A 15,041-nucleotide genomic window follows, 5' to 3' on the forward strand; every position below is an offset into this window, starting at 1 on the left:
GTGGACATTGTTTTACAGTGTTCAATTACAAGTGTCGGTGGAAAAAGGTCACTCGAAGACGAGACATGAAAGAGAAAAACTTTCCATACCAATGAATTTGTCACGACGATGGAACATATTAAGGGTTAGGTCTCTCGGGTGTCGTTAAAATAAAAAGAGTTTTTTTACTTCAGATATTATATGCCAAATACATTGTTGGGCGAAAAAACATGCAATCACAATAGTTTGTGGTTGACTTCATTCAATGTTTATGTTTCACAATTCTGTATTTGTATACAATTACAATTAAATTTTAAAAAAAATACAATTTTGAAAATACAGATGAGCTGACGAATCAGTTTTTTTGCTGATGATGTGCTCTTCTATTTGTATATTAGTAAACTGAAATAAATGGATGTTTACAGATCCATTAAATGTTATCAAGACTGATTTTTATATATATTTCAAAGAAATTGGTCTAGTGAAGATAGTAGTTTAGTAAAAGCATTTTAATGTTTCCACTAATATGATATATGATTTAATTTAAACTTTCAGAATTGTGCTGACACTTTATTTTTCTTGGCGATGAACCAAATTGAATCGTTCTTATCAGTATCTTGTATTCGTACAACAATCAGTATTTTGTAGTTGTAACTAACTCGTAGATTCTTTTGGGGTAATAAAACCCTCCAATGGAGGGTACCATGTCATTTAAAGAGAGGAAATGAATTCATTGGATTACATTGGATATAAAGCTTCAAATATAAATAACACATGCCTTTTTTCAATCAAAATCTTTCAAGTAGGAAAATCGTACATTTGAATTTTTTGAAAACAGGCTTGGAAATTTGGAAGTGTTTTTTCGCTCGATTGTTATCGAAAAATAATTGATGAATCTATCATTTGAATCCTTTACTATTCAATCACACAATTTAAAAAAAACTACAAATGTTGTTGAATGAAATTCCATTTTTTAATATAATTATATGATCTTAATTCTATTTTTTCACTTCTATCTCAAATATTCAATAATTTTTTTTAACTTTGTTGATTTCTATAAAAACATCAAGCTTCAATATTATTCGTCCTGCAATGATTTTATAATAAAATACTCCATTACGAATTTATTTCTCTGTTTTATTAACTCTTTTTCTAATTTCATTTTCTAAATCACTAATTGGAATTTCAATTTCTTCGTGTGTAGCGAAAGTACGTAATTTAAAAACATTTCTTTGTAGTTCAGAGTCGCCAATGATAATTGCATAGGGAATTCCATGTTTTAAACTGTATTCAAGCTGTCGAACTAATTTTGGATTTTCTTTATATGAATGCTCTGAACGAATTCCAGCAGTCCACAGTCTATTTACAATTTGTAATCGTTGTTCATGTAGACCTTTGTGAGCTGACATTACATAAACATCTGTACTGTTTGCTGGTTTAATTCCTTCTTTCGCAACTTTTGACTCAAGAACGGCGAAAATTCGTTCAACGCCTATTGAAACTCCAACACAAGGCTCTGAACGTCCTTTTGCATCAAATACACCCATCAAATCGTCATAACGTCCACCAGCTGCTATCGAACCTATTGACTGTTGAACATCCCCAACATTTTTATCTGTGAAATAGTGAGAAATTTTTCACATGAATATTGGTATATAGCATTGATATGTTGAAATGTACGGCTGGTAATAAAAGAGACTTTAAGCAGAAAAAATCTTAAAAGTGTCTCATAATTTGTATAGGATTTACATAAGATGGAGACGGTTTAAAAAAACTTAAAGTCAGTTTTATTCTCAGCCGATCAAATGTACCTTTAAGAACTGCCTCAAATATAGCTCCAGTGTAATAGTCTAAACCTCGTGCTAAGCTCAGATCAAAAACTACACTATTTTGTAAACCAAGAAGATTACAATACTTCAAAAGCAGCTTCAATTCCTTGAATTAATTGTGAAAAATAAGAAAAATTAAGTTTCAAAACACCGAGAGTCGAGCGCTATCCATATAAATACATTGTGACGTCACACATCTTACACAGAAACGACATCTTTGTAAAACAGACTAACTACAATGTAAAAGTATAGCGAGAGGGGAAGGGAGTAAATAAAAAGGGGAAACAGATACGTTTGATTTACATTGTAGTTAGTCGGTTATTAATAGATGGCGTTTATATAGTGTGCCCTTATTGCGCTTGACTCTCGCAAAACACAAATATGTAAATTAATCAAAACATACTTCAAGACCTTTGACACTTGCTGATGTTTTATTGAGAAACTCATCGGACAAGAGTCTATCTATCAATTCGACGTTTCCACATTGTTGTGTGTATTTTCCAATGTTGTCTGCAACACTCTCACTCAGGCCCTTTTCTTCGATCATTTCTTTTCGTACGTCAGCCCAGGACAACTATTTGAAAGAAAATATATCGATTTTATTTTACCAATCAGATGAAATTTGTAGAAAATTCATGTAGAAAGTGAGATTACCTTGTCTAATTTATCAATGGCAGAACATATTGACTTGAATTTATCTTCGGGCACTCCACATGCTTCAAACAATCCATTCAAGAGTAGCCGATGATTTACTTTAATTACGAATTCTCCAATATCCAAAGAGTTAAACACCTCTGACATAACTTTTATACATTCGACTTCGGGCAGCATCGCATCGTGGGGTCCAACAATATCAAAATCCTATAACGAAACATATGTAGTACACAATATGATGACAATCATGTGAGTTGTGAAAGTCCATTTTATTCTCGAACAACAAAGTATTTTGCTCACTTACGCATTGATAAAATTCCCTAAGTCGACCTTGTGCTTTTGACGGTGTATCTCGACGATAGACTTTTCCAATGTGATATCTCTTGATGCTGCTAATTTTATTCATAGCCAAATATCTTGCCAGTGGAACTGTCAAATCGTATCTTAACGATAGAATCTCGCCACCTTGATCTGCCAGATCGTAAATTAATTTTGTATCATCTCCATATTTGCCAGTCAACAGTTCTTTCAATTCAAATATTGGCGTGTCTATCGTTTGGGCGCCGTGTGTTTTAAAAATAGATTCAATTTTGCCGAATACTCTTTGCCGAAGTTCCATTTCTTGTGGACCGTGGTCACATGTTCCCTTTGCAGTTTTCACCATCAATTTCGATGACTTCTGTAAACGAAAAAAATTAAATTATTTCCAATCTGAACAGTGAATCAATAAAACACACTTGATTTGATGGCTTTTTCGGTGAAGGCACTCTCGAATCGGTTGAATAATGATAAAATACGTTCATTCCATTACAATTAACAATTCTCGATGAATTTCCTTCTTTCTGTATGTAAAAAACTCTTTGAGCTGACCTGAGAAATGCAGGCGCATTTCGGCCAAATAAGTGCCGACACAAATTCATTGCGATTCAACTGTATCGGCTATCAATTGTGTATCGCAGGAAAACAAATGACTTAACCTTACATTTTATTATTATGACAGTCTATGGTATACACTAAGAATTTGTTTTTTCTTTTACCAAAACGTCAAGTAAGGCGCAATATTCAAATTTTCTTTTTACCGAACGTCCTTTGACGTGACTTTGGCATGTATTATATTGGAGCGTATTAGAAAGCCTCTAGAAATTATATAGGTTGGTTTGAATTGGTTTTCAATTTTTTTATTAAATTTTTGTAAATGAAATGCATAACATTTTATCAGTATATGCCAATATAAAATTTATGTATTGTGCTGAACAGATCATGTTTTAGATTCAAATGCTTATTTAAAAAATAAATACAAATCAAATTGATTGCTATAGTTTGGTGAAAATGCGCAATTAAAATCGTATTCCGTTTTATTCATTTGGTGAATGAAATTTGAAAATTAGACCTCTTTTTCGATTAATCGCTTTCGAATTTCTTCGGCCAAACTGCAAAGTTGAACTTCTTCTTCTTTTCGTGAGAACACTTCTCGCAGTTTAACGACGCCGCGTTCAAGTTCTGTATCACCAAAAACAACCGCATATGGTATGCCGTACTCTTCGCAGTGTTGCAATTGAACCAATAACTTTGGATTCAATTTGTATGAGTGTTCAGCTCGAATGCCAGCATTCCACAGATCACCAGTAATTTTCAGCCGTTTTTCATATAATCCTTTGTGAACTGAGGCAACGTATACATCAACGTTCTTAGTGCGCATTTTAATTTTTTCTGCCGCATACTTTGCTTCTAGCACCGAAAAAATTCGCTCAATTCCAATGGACACACCAACGCATGGAATCGATTTGTTTCTTGGATCAAACATACCCACGAGATTATCGTAACGACCGCCTCCGGCAATCGATCCAACGCGCTCTTCGGCTGACCCAGCTTCGTTCGAATGATTGTTGACTGCTGGCGGTTCGGCTGGAATATAAACAATATGTATAATTAATAAATATGCACTACCAATTTCGTAGTTTACCTTTTAAAACGGCTTCATAAATAACACCAGTGTAATAATCAAGACCACGAGCCAAGCTCAGGTCAAACACAATTTCGTCTTTCAATCCAAGAATGTTACAATAGTTCAGTAGTAGTTTAGTGGCCTCTAGACCAGCAACAGCTGATGGTGCTTTGGTCAAATGCTCGTTTTGCAAGAGCTGGTCAACTAGTTCAACGTTGCCGCTCAGTTGGACGTATTCACCAATTTTGTCAGCAACCGTTTCATCCAAACCCTTTTCTTCGATCATTTCACGCCGCACTTCAGCCCATGGACTCTATGTACGAGAAAAAGGTAATGAGTGAAAACTCAATTTCACGGACGACATATTATGCCGTGAACTACGCTTACCTTGTCCAATTTATCAACTGTAGAGCAAATTGTTCGGAATTTGTCAGTTGGTACACCGCATGCCTCGAACATGCCATCCAATAGTTGTCTGTGATTCAGTTTAATCACAAAATCGCCAATATCCAAAGTGTTGAGAATCTCTGACACAACCTTGACACATTCGGCATCTGGTAACATTGGATCGTATGTGCCGGCAATGTCAAAATCCTGAAGAAAAAATTCAAAAAGAATTTCATATAACGCATTTGAGCCACACGGAGAATGGATGAATGAAATAATATCATTGATACTTACACATTGATAAAATTCCCGATAACGACCACGAGCAATTGATGGATTGTCTCGTCTATATACTTTCGCTATATGATATCGTTTGATGTTTGCAACCTTATTCATGGCCAAGTATCTAGCTAACGGTACAGTTAAATCGTATCTAAGTGCCAAAATTTCACCGCCTTGGTCCTTTAAATCGTAGATCAATTTCGAGTCTTCGCCATATTTGCCAGTCAATACATCTTTTAGTTCAAAAACCGGTGTGTCAATGGTTTCTGCGCCGTGCTTTTGGAAAACCCTGACAATTTTCTCGAGTACAGTTTGTCGCAGTGTCATTTGCTGTGGATTAAAATCGCGTGTACCTTTTGGTGTTTTAAGTGTGAATTTTTGCGGTCCGGGTGCAGGCGATTCATCTTGTAATTTGGCTTTCAAGGCTAGCAATTTGGAAACCTCCTCATCAATCTGAAAATTACGTTTAAATCGTTACTATCATCAATTAAAATCTATTACGAAATATTCATATAATAATTAGTAATACATAAATCTGTACAATCACTTAGTGTTTCATAAGGAGGTCATTTTTTAAATTGCCTTGAGCGTGATTTATTTCCTCCTTTTATTTTGATACGATGAGTGAAAGCACATAGTCTTTTGTCATAGCATGCGCTTAACTCACGAACGGTTTTACAATCATTCGCTCATTGACGGAATGCTTACTTGTCACTTTTGCACAATACTCTCTTGGAATGTGCTCATCGAAAAAAGTACTTTCTAAATAACAACAACAACAATATTGCGTGAAACAAATGGGCAAAATGTTCTAACCTCAATTGACAATTTAATTTCGATTCAATGTTTTCTTGAAATCAATAATTTCTGTGAAGAATGATTCATCTCAAAAAATCAATCAAAACATTTGGCCATGATTTGGGAGGAATTACCTTGTTTTTTGGTTCTTTGGCTGCTTTAAGTTTTCTAACAAGATCACCTTGCTGTTTGATTTGTTCCAACAATGTTTCGCTCATTATGTCAACACTGTCAATTTCACTAAATGCAAATAAATAAATAATACTCTCTTGGTCGATGTTTCAATAGTGTACTCGCCAAAACAACGTGGTGCACAGTTTAAGAAATAAAAAAAGAATGATGCAATTTTTACTCTAATTTATATGACGACGTCCAAGTAAATTTCAGAGTAGTTAGTACAAAGTCAGTTTGAGTATAACACGCGTTACACAGTCATACGAGATGGAATGTGAGTGTGTATGCGCGAGTGTTTGTATGTGTTGGTTTGCTGTGAAGTAGCGTGACATTTGTATTCCATGTATTTCTTTCTTCTATGAAATGATGCATACATTCGTGCCCAAGCTGTCAAACAAAGCATTTTGTTTGTGTTTTTTTGTGGTGGGGAGGCTATTGAAAGAGAGAAAGAAATGTTATGTGCAAATACATCTTATACACATTAAAATTTTACCATTTTCGTTTTTGCCAAAGTGATATTGTACAATCCAAAGATAATGTTCTTAGTAGTCGTTTTCCATTAGTTTTCTTTTATTAAAACTTGGTTTGAAATGTAAAATCCATTAAATCTACAACGTAATATCAATATATGAATGCAATTTATAATTAAAATCTATTCACTAACGCATGACAGAATGTATAAAAGGAGATTTTCTACTATTAATTGGCCCTTCGTTTTATCGTTATTTTTCCACGCGATAAATGGCTTGTTGGAATTTTCACTTTGTTGTTATCGTTTAATTTTTTCACCCAAACCTGTAACGAAAATAGAGAATAGTGTTTTTTTTAATTTAATCCCACACATACACACAGCGAAACGTATAAGTTCGATGGAGTTAAAAATAGATTTGGCATCGAAACAATACAAACGCACTCTTTAAAATAACACACTGAATGAGAGAGAGAGAGAGAGTGAATACTTACAACTTCATTGCCGATTGCTGAAATGGTAGCAGCAAATTTGGCTATATCTTTTCCTTCAATGTAAACTGGTTGCCCCCTATGATACCATCGTCGTTCGAACAATAATTTACCATCCTCAATTTTCGTTTCAATCAACGAATAATTTTCGGTGGGTGGTAATGAGCAACTGGCAATGCCCAGACTTGCATTCAACGCTGATAAACCATTACTATTTACGGATGGTGATCGAATTGGTGTTGTTGTCATTTGTTTGCCTCGACTTATTAATTTTAGGTCATTCTCAATCTCTTTATCGTCCAATAGTAATACGAGTTGGCTTACAGTTGGTTTTCGTCGCTTTTCCGCAACAGCTGGAATTGGATCGTTTGGTCGGCGTCGAAGTTTTCTCGTTACAGTTGGTTTTGTTTCAGTCGAATCACCGGTTAATTCCATTGAATGGCGCTCAGCTTCAATTTGCTTACGTTTATCTTCAAATTCGGCAATAAGATTCTCTTTGAGATCGGCACGTTTCTCGTCAAATTCTTTGAGTGCCGCTTTTTTCTCTGTTATAAAATCACGTTCAACACATTCAATCGAAAAATCACGATAAACTTCATTCAAACGTAAACGCTCTTTGTACTGACTTTCTAGCTTACGATAGCGTCGTATATATTCTGGATGGACATCATTCTTCAATTGCTCTAATTGTTTCTTTAAATTTGATAATTTATCTTGGTACATTCTATTTGGAGAAAAGAGATTTTTTTAAGGGATTTCCTTTTGCAAAACACACACACACGCACGCACTTGATGATACTTACAATTCTTTAATTTCAAGTGGTTCATTTGGATTTCTGCTCGTGTGACCGTATTCGGATTCACTAGCTTCCTCAGTATCTGTACAATGTATACACAAAAACAACAAAAGACCACTGGTTAAATCAATCTCTTAACGCACATAAAAATCAAATCACTGAACAATTGCTTACCTTCGCTATCGTCTACATCAAGATAATTTCCAAAATTTACTTCGTCGTCATAAAAATTCTCCGTATCGTCGTATTCATATTCATCAATCTGTTGATTGTGATTATATTGACTAATTCCAACGTAAGCCATTGTTTTCAGTAAAATTTCTCACTTAAAAATTTAATAAATACGGCGTCGTTTGCGAAATAAAAATCTGAAATCCATTTAATTTTCAATGGAACGTTGGTATTATTTCAAAGCAATTATTGAAAATGTTAAATAAATGCACAGTACACAAACTAGTTTCAAGCATTACTGAGGCAATCACTGGCGACAATTTATGTATAGTAAACTCTGTCAGATGTACAGTCGCCATCTTTCTCATTCAATCTATTCGTAGGCAATACTGACTCACGTACACAAAAACCAACACAACAAAATAAGACACTAACAACAAACGACAGCAGCTGTCAAGTCAACAATGTACAGTGTACAACTGAAACACGTATCTAACGCACACTATGAACCAACCATACTACCGTCGCCTGTCTTTTTCATTGTGCCTGTCACATTAAGCGCACAGTATATTTTTTCACTGATAACTAACGTAGTCTCTTCGACGCGTAAATAATAAACAAATAACAAAAAAAACCCAGTCACGTTTTTTTTTCTAACAACAAAGCCCTTGCTTGCGATTTTTTTATACAAATGGGACAAACTGCCGGAACACCATCGAATTCGGAATCAATAATCGAAGACACTGTCGATACGATTCATTACGAAATTCGCAAACATGCACAAAGTTTAAAAGAAATCAATTCGCTCACCTATGAAGAATTTAATAAATGCTTAAGTAACCTTAATGACTTGTAAGTTAGTGCACGCTTAATTATTGTTGTGGTTTGGTTTTGATAATATCATTTGTTTGTGATTTGACAGGTCTCGCAAATGCTTGGACACCAATGGCAAAGTGACAATCTTCGCTGTGAAAAAGGGTAGCGATCAATCATTTCTTTGGAAAGCCACCGTTCGTATTGCATGTGTTAAATGTGATCCAGAAACCAATCGCATCGAAAATTACAAGCTCATCAATTTAAAAGAGTTTTTGAAAGTATTCAACACATTTCAACGGCATCTTGATGCAATGAAAAATTGTGAAGAGCAACACGACAAGGTAGGGAGTATTGAGTCGTTTAGAAAAGCAATTCATTTGAATAAATTTCAATAAATATTTTTTGTCACAGGCACGTCGTCTCCCGAATTTTCTGGCCAATATGACTGAATTGACCCCTGACGAAGAATCTAGTTTTGAATGTTGCATTTGCTTAGATCGAAAGACCGATCTTATTCTGCCGTGTGAGCATGTGTTTTGTTCGACATGCATTGAACGATGGTAATTGCGAAGATGACATTTTATTAAAATTGAAAAATCAATTTAAAATGTTTGCTCTTTCAGGAATGAAAATCATGACAAATGTCCCCTTTGTCAAACGAAATTAACCGGCATGAATGATAGCTGGGTTTTATCCGAATTGCCGAAGACGAATGAAGTGAATGAAGAAATTCTCACCGAATTGAATGCACTTACAAATGGCACCAATGAATCCGATGCTCATCCAATTGATGACGATGATGATAGTGATGATTAAATCCGACCGTTTACACCCACTCCAAAATGTTGACTTAACTCGAATCAATACTAATCCAGTGTTTTATCTATGGATGTAATAAAATTCAATCAGCAATGGCGTAATCACTCTACTAACCTGATACCGAATTCTCCTTTCGCTTTTGTGTTACATGTTTAGCAAATTTTACATCAGTACATCAGTATAATATATTTTGAGTATATTTTTGTTTAAGTTTCATTCCTTCCGTCTTTTATGTGATTACATGTTTTAAAACATATGATATCCCTTAATTATATACTATTGCTAAGTGCTATTTGAATAAAATATGGTGAAAATAAATTCAGCCATTTATTTTTAACAATAACAAATGAGTTTTTAAAATGAATTTGCCATAGAGCTGTGGAAAATCTCCAATATAAAATTGCGATATTTAGTTTTAGGTACATAAAGGAAAAAGTTGAATTAGTTGCAAAAAATATTTATTCATGTAAAAATATGTGGTAGCATTTTTGCGAAATGTTATCATAAAATCAACATATTACAGATATTGTTTACCTTATGATCAAAGGTAAATGAAAATATAACTGGTTAAAACGGTTACACAGTGGTTCAGGGACGACGTCGCTTTTGTGCTTTTCTCTTTTTTTCTTCTTCTTCTTGGCGCATATCTTCCAAATCTTCCATTATGCCAATTTTTTTGCTAATAAATTCTTCGCGTTGTTGTTGTGCGAACGTTGATTCCATATTATCAACATCATCGTCTTCATCTCGATAACGTGATTTATCGTAGCCAAATATGTTTTTGATTGCACTCGAATAGTTGATCTCTTCATCATCATCGTCAATAAAATCATCCATTTCGGAATCGTATTCATCTTCGTCTTCACTGTCCTCCAGAATGCGACGTTTTGATGCGGCCGTTGGTTTTGATTTCTTATGATTGTGTTGCATATCACGTGGTGGAAACTCTCTTGATTTTAGCATATCTCTAGGTGGAAATTCTCGCGATTTAACCACATCCCGTGGTGGAAACTCTCTTGTTTTGATCACATCCCTTGGCGGAAATTCCCTTGGTTTGACATTTCGCGAGTCTATCGGTTTAGTCGGTTGTTTTAATGCTGTAGGTGTACCATTCGTTTGTATTTTGGATTTCATCTCAACCGAACGCTTTACATTTGATTGTGGTGTACTACTACTAGGTCTCATCGATTGAATTGGTTTTGATGCTGGTCGAATTGGTTCTTTCATGCTTGGTTTTCGGCTATCCGCTGAATGAGGCACTGATTTAGTGGAGGATGGTGTGTTTGAGGCATTCAATTTTGGTATTCTGCCGTTGGTCGGTTGTGCATCCGATTTGCTACGCTGTTCGCCATTGGTATGTGGTGTTTTATTTAATAATGCACTACGTCTCCGTTCTCTTTCTTCTAATTCTTTCTTCTTCTGTTCCATTTCACGTTTCTCTTTTCCCGTCAGAAGTCTTTCGGGTTCCTTTGTTTTCTGTGGCACTTCGATTTGGATGGGTTGGTGTTGTTTTGCTTCAGCCAACTTTAGAAGATTTTGAAAATCCATAACTGGTGGAGGAGGTCGTTTGTTTTTCATTTTCTGTCGTTTCTCATCTTCTACCTCTTTTCTCTTTCGTTCTTCAGCCTCACGTTCAGCCCTTGGATCGTATAAATTTTTACGACAACGTTGTTTTTGATCATTGATTGAACTGCTGTGATTATCGCCACTGGAAGTTGATGTGTGAGATCGTTTTCGGTGACCCGATCTCTCATCTTCTCTTTCACGCATAATTGCATCACGGACACGATTTTTCGTTGACATTAAATCCGCATTTTTACTGCCACTTAACGACGATTTGGAGAATTTTTTATCTTCGGGTAACGATTTGTATTTTTCCATTAAATTCTTATACAGAGCATCGCTAGCAATTGATGTGTACCCATAATCGTCTTCGTCCGGTTGTTCGGGACCTTGTAAAGTAACAGCTGTGTCTGTACTATTGACAGCATCCTCAAGTACAGATCGATTCGCTGATTTTGTGACTTTCAACATTTTTCGGATTTTATTTTTATCACGATCGCTGCGTAGTGCCATTAATTCTTCATATTCTTTTCTCTTTCGTTCCTGATCTTCACGTTTTTCTTCCTCTTTTTGTGCCAAAAACTTTTTAATGCCATCGGAGAGTTTTTTCTCTTTTGTCACCTTCTTCGGTGGCTCAAATTTGGTCGAGTAAAATTTACTCCGCTAAAAAATTAAAGCAAAAAAAAAATCACACACAATGACAATTGTTTTAATTAGAATTTTGAAGAGTTGGCACAAATTTCTTTTGTTTCTAACAATGAAAATAAACATTTTTCACTTACCTCAGACGAATGGTTGCTAGTTTTTGCATTTTTCTGGGCAACCGATAGCAATGAACCAAAATCCATGATGTATTTATAACGAATTTAGACTCACATTCAATGTGTCTCATGGAATTTTTGCATTTACAAATGGAAAATTACTCGATTGTTCGATTCAATATTACGAGACATACTAAATTTGACACGAATACGACTTAATGTACTGCCATCTTGAAATCTGAAAGAACACTGATAGTATGCCGTAGTTTGTCATATGTTTTTGTTCATTGAAAAATGTAAATAAAGAAATATGAGATAGAAGTCACATGAAGTTGGCCGCACATGTCAAATCGCGCACAACTATTTCAATTTTAAATTTTTATGTTGGATTTTTTTTTCTGGAAAAGATCTTTTTATAAGTCAAATGAGGGGTTTCGAAGAAAAATGTTACGTAGAAAAGTTCTGTGGAAAAATGTTCGGGAGCTAAATGATGTCATTTAGCAAAGCTAATATCAACTAAAGCTTTTTGGTATCAATTAGTTAGGCTATTTGGTACCAATTAGCTTTGCTAAATGATATCATTTAGCTCCGGAACATTTCTACGTAACATTTTCCCTCGGAACCCCTCAAATATAAGAAAATAAGTCAAATTAATTTTCATATACATATACTATTGCGATCAACATTTTTTAAACTAATTATTTTTTACAAAAATCATTTGCACCATAAAATGTTCAACATATGGACAATATTCAAATCTCTCACACAGGTTTTTTCATATATAGGTGTTTTTTTTAAATTTGCAATTTGAAGAATGACTGAAAAATAAACAATACACAGTAAACTGTATAGCTAGATTTTTTCTTGGATTTTTGAACAAAAAAATATGTAGTTTGGAAAAAAGCCGTATCGCTTTGTATTGATTCGGGACCGGAACTTTTACGCCAATTTTTCTGTACTTCTGGACGTCTCAAAAGTAAATGCTAGAATCTATTTTGGCTTTGAAACTATTCAATTAACTTGAAACAAAAATCATTCTTTTTAAATTTTATTTTTTTGATGTAAGAACGTTTGATGCGTTATCAATTACAAACGATTGTTCAGACTTTGATTTGCCCTCTGGTGTTTAGATGTCACATTATGCTCAAGTACTGCATTCAAAGAAACCATCATATGTCAAAACTTTTATCGGCATATTTTTACACGACAAAAGTAAAGTAATTTTTGCGATAAAAACTAACAATATTTTTATTTGATTGATAAAATGGGTGTTGAAGACGAAGTTTTGGATATTCAAAGGAAACTGGTGAAAATCAATTCGGCCAGTGGTTCGGTAAGTATATTTCGCATGTTTCATCAAATAAATGAGATAAATCACCCGCTTCGCCTATCTTGATGATACATTTTTTTGAAAAATGTGTATTATTTTTTAGGATCAAGCATTGGATCTTTTGAAGACGTTGAAAAGCCTAAAAATCGATTTGGACATATTGACCAAAACACACATTGGCAAAACGGTGAATGAATTACGGAAAACATGTGACAACGAAGAGGTGATTTCTCTAAGTAAGTCGTTGATCAAAAACTGGAAAAAATTTGTACCAGCCAGCAAGTCGAGTACTTCGTCGAATTCAAGTCAAAGTTCAAAGTCATCCGCAAAATCATCACCGTCGTCATCGTTGAATAACAGTTACAAAAAATCTGATTCACACAAGAACGATTCAAATGGTGGTTCGAGTAATGGTAATAAATCGTATTCATCAAGTACAACTACTGATGCCGTTCGCCTAAAATGCCGTGAGATGCTGGCCCAAGCTATAGCTGTGGATGGTGGTACACCCGAAGGTACTATTAACAGTATCCTCAAAAACGGATTATTCATATTATTTTTTCTTTCATGTGTTCTTTTGATCTGAAGGTTGTTCAAGTGCCGAAGAATTGGCCGAAGAATTGGAAGATTGTATTTATGCTGAGTTCAGAAATACCGACAATCGCTACAAAAATCGCATTCGATCTCGTATCTCCAATTTGAAAGATAGCAAAAATCCAACGCTACGTACAAACTATGTGTCCGGTAAGTTAACAACTTTCGAACCCAATTTCGGATTGAATAATTAAAATGTATCATTTTAGGTGCAATTACCGCTGCCGTACTGGCGAAAATGACACCCGAAGAAATGGCCAGCGATGAAATGAGGAAGATACGAGAAAAGTTTGTAAAGGAAGCAATTAACGATGCACAATTGGCCACAGCCGAAGGCACCAAAACGGATCTATTGAAGTGTGGCAAATGCAAGAAACGGAACTGTACGTACAATCAAATGCAAACGAGATCGGCTGATGAACCGATGACCACATTCGTGTTGTGCAATGAGTGCGGTAATAGATGGAAATTCTGCTAAGTGCGAAAACATCATTATTCAAAAATTAAAAATACAAAATCAACAAATTCTTTAATAATTTTCTTTCTGCCTTATTTTAAAAATCTCACATCTGTTGATTTGCGCATATGAGCGCATATTTATACCTTTTGTTAGAATTTTACGAATTATAACAAGCAAAAAGTCATTCACACCAAATAAAATTTATTTGATGTTCTCTCCTAAAAACAAACGTGTTTCATTTCTTTAGTTCTCTTTTTCCAGGTAGTAATGGATTTGAGGAAGTATATGATCTGAATTTGGAGTCTGGAAAGTCAAATGATTCGTATGAAGCCCACGAAAATAAGTTGTTCTGATAATGAAAGTACTGTATACTAGAATTTTGTACAATATAGAAACTCATTCTTTGTTTTGGGTCTTATTAAAGGATAGTGAATTTTGTAATATGAACATCACAATAATTTTTGGAAATATGTTGGTCACGTCACAATTAAAGTGAAGTAGAATTTGGGAGAGAACTATGAACAAATTGAAACAAAATTTAGAAAAAACGTGTAGAAATAGAATTGATCGCACTTTTATGCTCACTTCATGTTCCACACCAAAACCCATCTCATATCTCAACCATTTAATTAATTCTACCTCTTGATCTGTCAAAGAAAAATCTATTCAGTCGGTTTGTTTATTAAGACTGACAGTGTATGTTATATTTAATTTTTCAACTG

General features: G+C 34.6%; 6 protein-coding genes across 8 annotated transcripts; 2 read left to right on the forward strand and 4 right to left on the reverse strand.

The window, feature by feature from the left end:
• Positions 1 to 1,095: 1,095 nt before the first annotated feature.
• LOC116340716 (histidine--tRNA ligase, cytoplasmic-like) lies at positions 1,096 to 3,426 on the reverse strand. Its single transcript, XM_031767347.1, has 6 exons — positions 3,200 to 3,426; positions 2,767 to 3,141; positions 2,463 to 2,669; positions 2,212 to 2,382; positions 1,791 to 1,914; positions 1,096 to 1,594 (listed from the first exon to the last, which is right to left on the reverse strand). Exons 1-6 carry the CDS (start codon positions 3,380 to 3,382, stop codon positions 1,104 to 1,106), a joined length of 1,551 nt encoding a protein of 516 aa, XP_031623207.1. The 5' UTR covers positions 3,383 to 3,426; the 3' UTR covers positions 1,096 to 1,103.
• A 350-nt stretch (positions 3,427 to 3,776) lies between these two features.
• LOC116341012 (histidine--tRNA ligase, cytoplasmic-like) lies at positions 3,777 to 6,118 on the reverse strand. The gene is made up of 5 exons (XM_031767836.1): positions 6,009 to 6,118; positions 5,089 to 5,529; positions 4,795 to 5,001; positions 4,426 to 4,720; positions 3,777 to 4,367 (listed from the first exon to the last, which is right to left on the reverse strand). The coding sequence occupies exons 1-5, from the start codon at positions 6,090 to 6,092 to the stop codon at positions 3,847 to 3,849; spliced, it is 1,548 nt and encodes a 515-aa protein (XP_031623696.1). The 5' UTR covers positions 6,093 to 6,118; the 3' UTR covers positions 3,777 to 3,846.
• A 423-nt stretch (positions 6,119 to 6,541) lies between these two features.
• On the reverse strand, positions 6,542 to 8,355 carry LOC116341013 (sin3 histone deacetylase corepressor complex component SDS3). Of its 3 annotated transcripts, none has more exons than XM_031767838.1 (5): positions 7,980 to 8,354; positions 7,812 to 7,887; positions 7,012 to 7,732; positions 6,713 to 6,843; positions 6,542 to 6,656 (listed from the first exon to the last, which is right to left on the reverse strand). In XM_031767838.1, exons 1-4 carry the CDS (start codon positions 8,107 to 8,109, stop codon positions 6,748 to 6,750), a joined length of 1,023 nt encoding a protein of 340 aa, XP_031623698.1. In that variant the 5' UTR covers positions 8,110 to 8,354; the 3' UTR covers positions 6,542 to 6,656; positions 6,713 to 6,747. The 3 variants fall into 3 exon arrangements, with proteins under 3 accessions (XP_031623698.1, XP_031623699.1, XP_031623697.1); XM_031767839.1 differs by having other exon boundaries at positions 6,588 to 6,843; positions 7,012 to 7,553; positions 7,635 to 7,732; positions 7,980 to 8,355; XM_031767837.1 differs by having other exon boundaries at positions 6,588 to 6,843.
• LOC116341014 (RING finger protein 141-like) lies at positions 8,257 to 9,877 on the forward strand. Its single transcript, XM_031767840.1, has 4 exons — positions 8,257 to 8,828; positions 8,899 to 9,133; positions 9,204 to 9,352; positions 9,416 to 9,877. Exons 1-4 carry the CDS (start codon positions 8,668 to 8,670, stop codon positions 9,606 to 9,608), a joined length of 738 nt encoding a protein of 245 aa, XP_031623700.1. The 5' UTR covers positions 8,257 to 8,667; the 3' UTR covers positions 9,609 to 9,877.
• A 175-nt stretch (positions 9,878 to 10,052) lies between these two features.
• LOC116340775 (protein SPT2 homolog) lies at positions 10,053 to 12,187 on the reverse strand. Its single transcript, XM_031767430.1, has 2 exons — positions 11,957 to 12,187; positions 10,053 to 11,837 (listed from the first exon to the last, which is right to left on the reverse strand). Exons 1-2 carry the CDS (start codon positions 12,020 to 12,022, stop codon positions 10,200 to 10,202), a joined length of 1,704 nt encoding a protein of 567 aa, XP_031623290.1. The 5' UTR covers positions 12,023 to 12,187; the 3' UTR covers positions 10,053 to 10,199.
• A 921-nt stretch (positions 12,188 to 13,108) lies between these two features.
• Positions 13,109 to 14,384, forward strand: LOC116341074 (transcription elongation factor S-II-like). Its single transcript, XM_031767930.1, has 4 exons — positions 13,109 to 13,268; positions 13,369 to 13,780; positions 13,854 to 14,009; positions 14,069 to 14,384. Exons 1-4 carry the CDS (start codon positions 13,200 to 13,202, stop codon positions 14,335 to 14,337), a joined length of 906 nt encoding a protein of 301 aa, XP_031623790.1. The 5' UTR covers positions 13,109 to 13,199; the 3' UTR covers positions 14,338 to 14,384.
• Positions 14,385 to 15,041: the final 657 nt, after the last annotated feature.

The sequence above is a fragment of the Contarinia nasturtii genome, unplaced genomic scaffold (assembly GCF_009176525.2).
Source record: "Contarinia nasturtii isolate CC-2019 unplaced genomic scaffold, AAFC_CNas_1.1 Cnas_scaffold_695, whole genome shotgun sequence".
In the NCBI taxonomy this organism is placed as follows: domain Eukaryota; kingdom Metazoa; phylum Arthropoda; class Insecta; order Diptera; family Cecidomyiidae; genus Contarinia; species Contarinia nasturtii.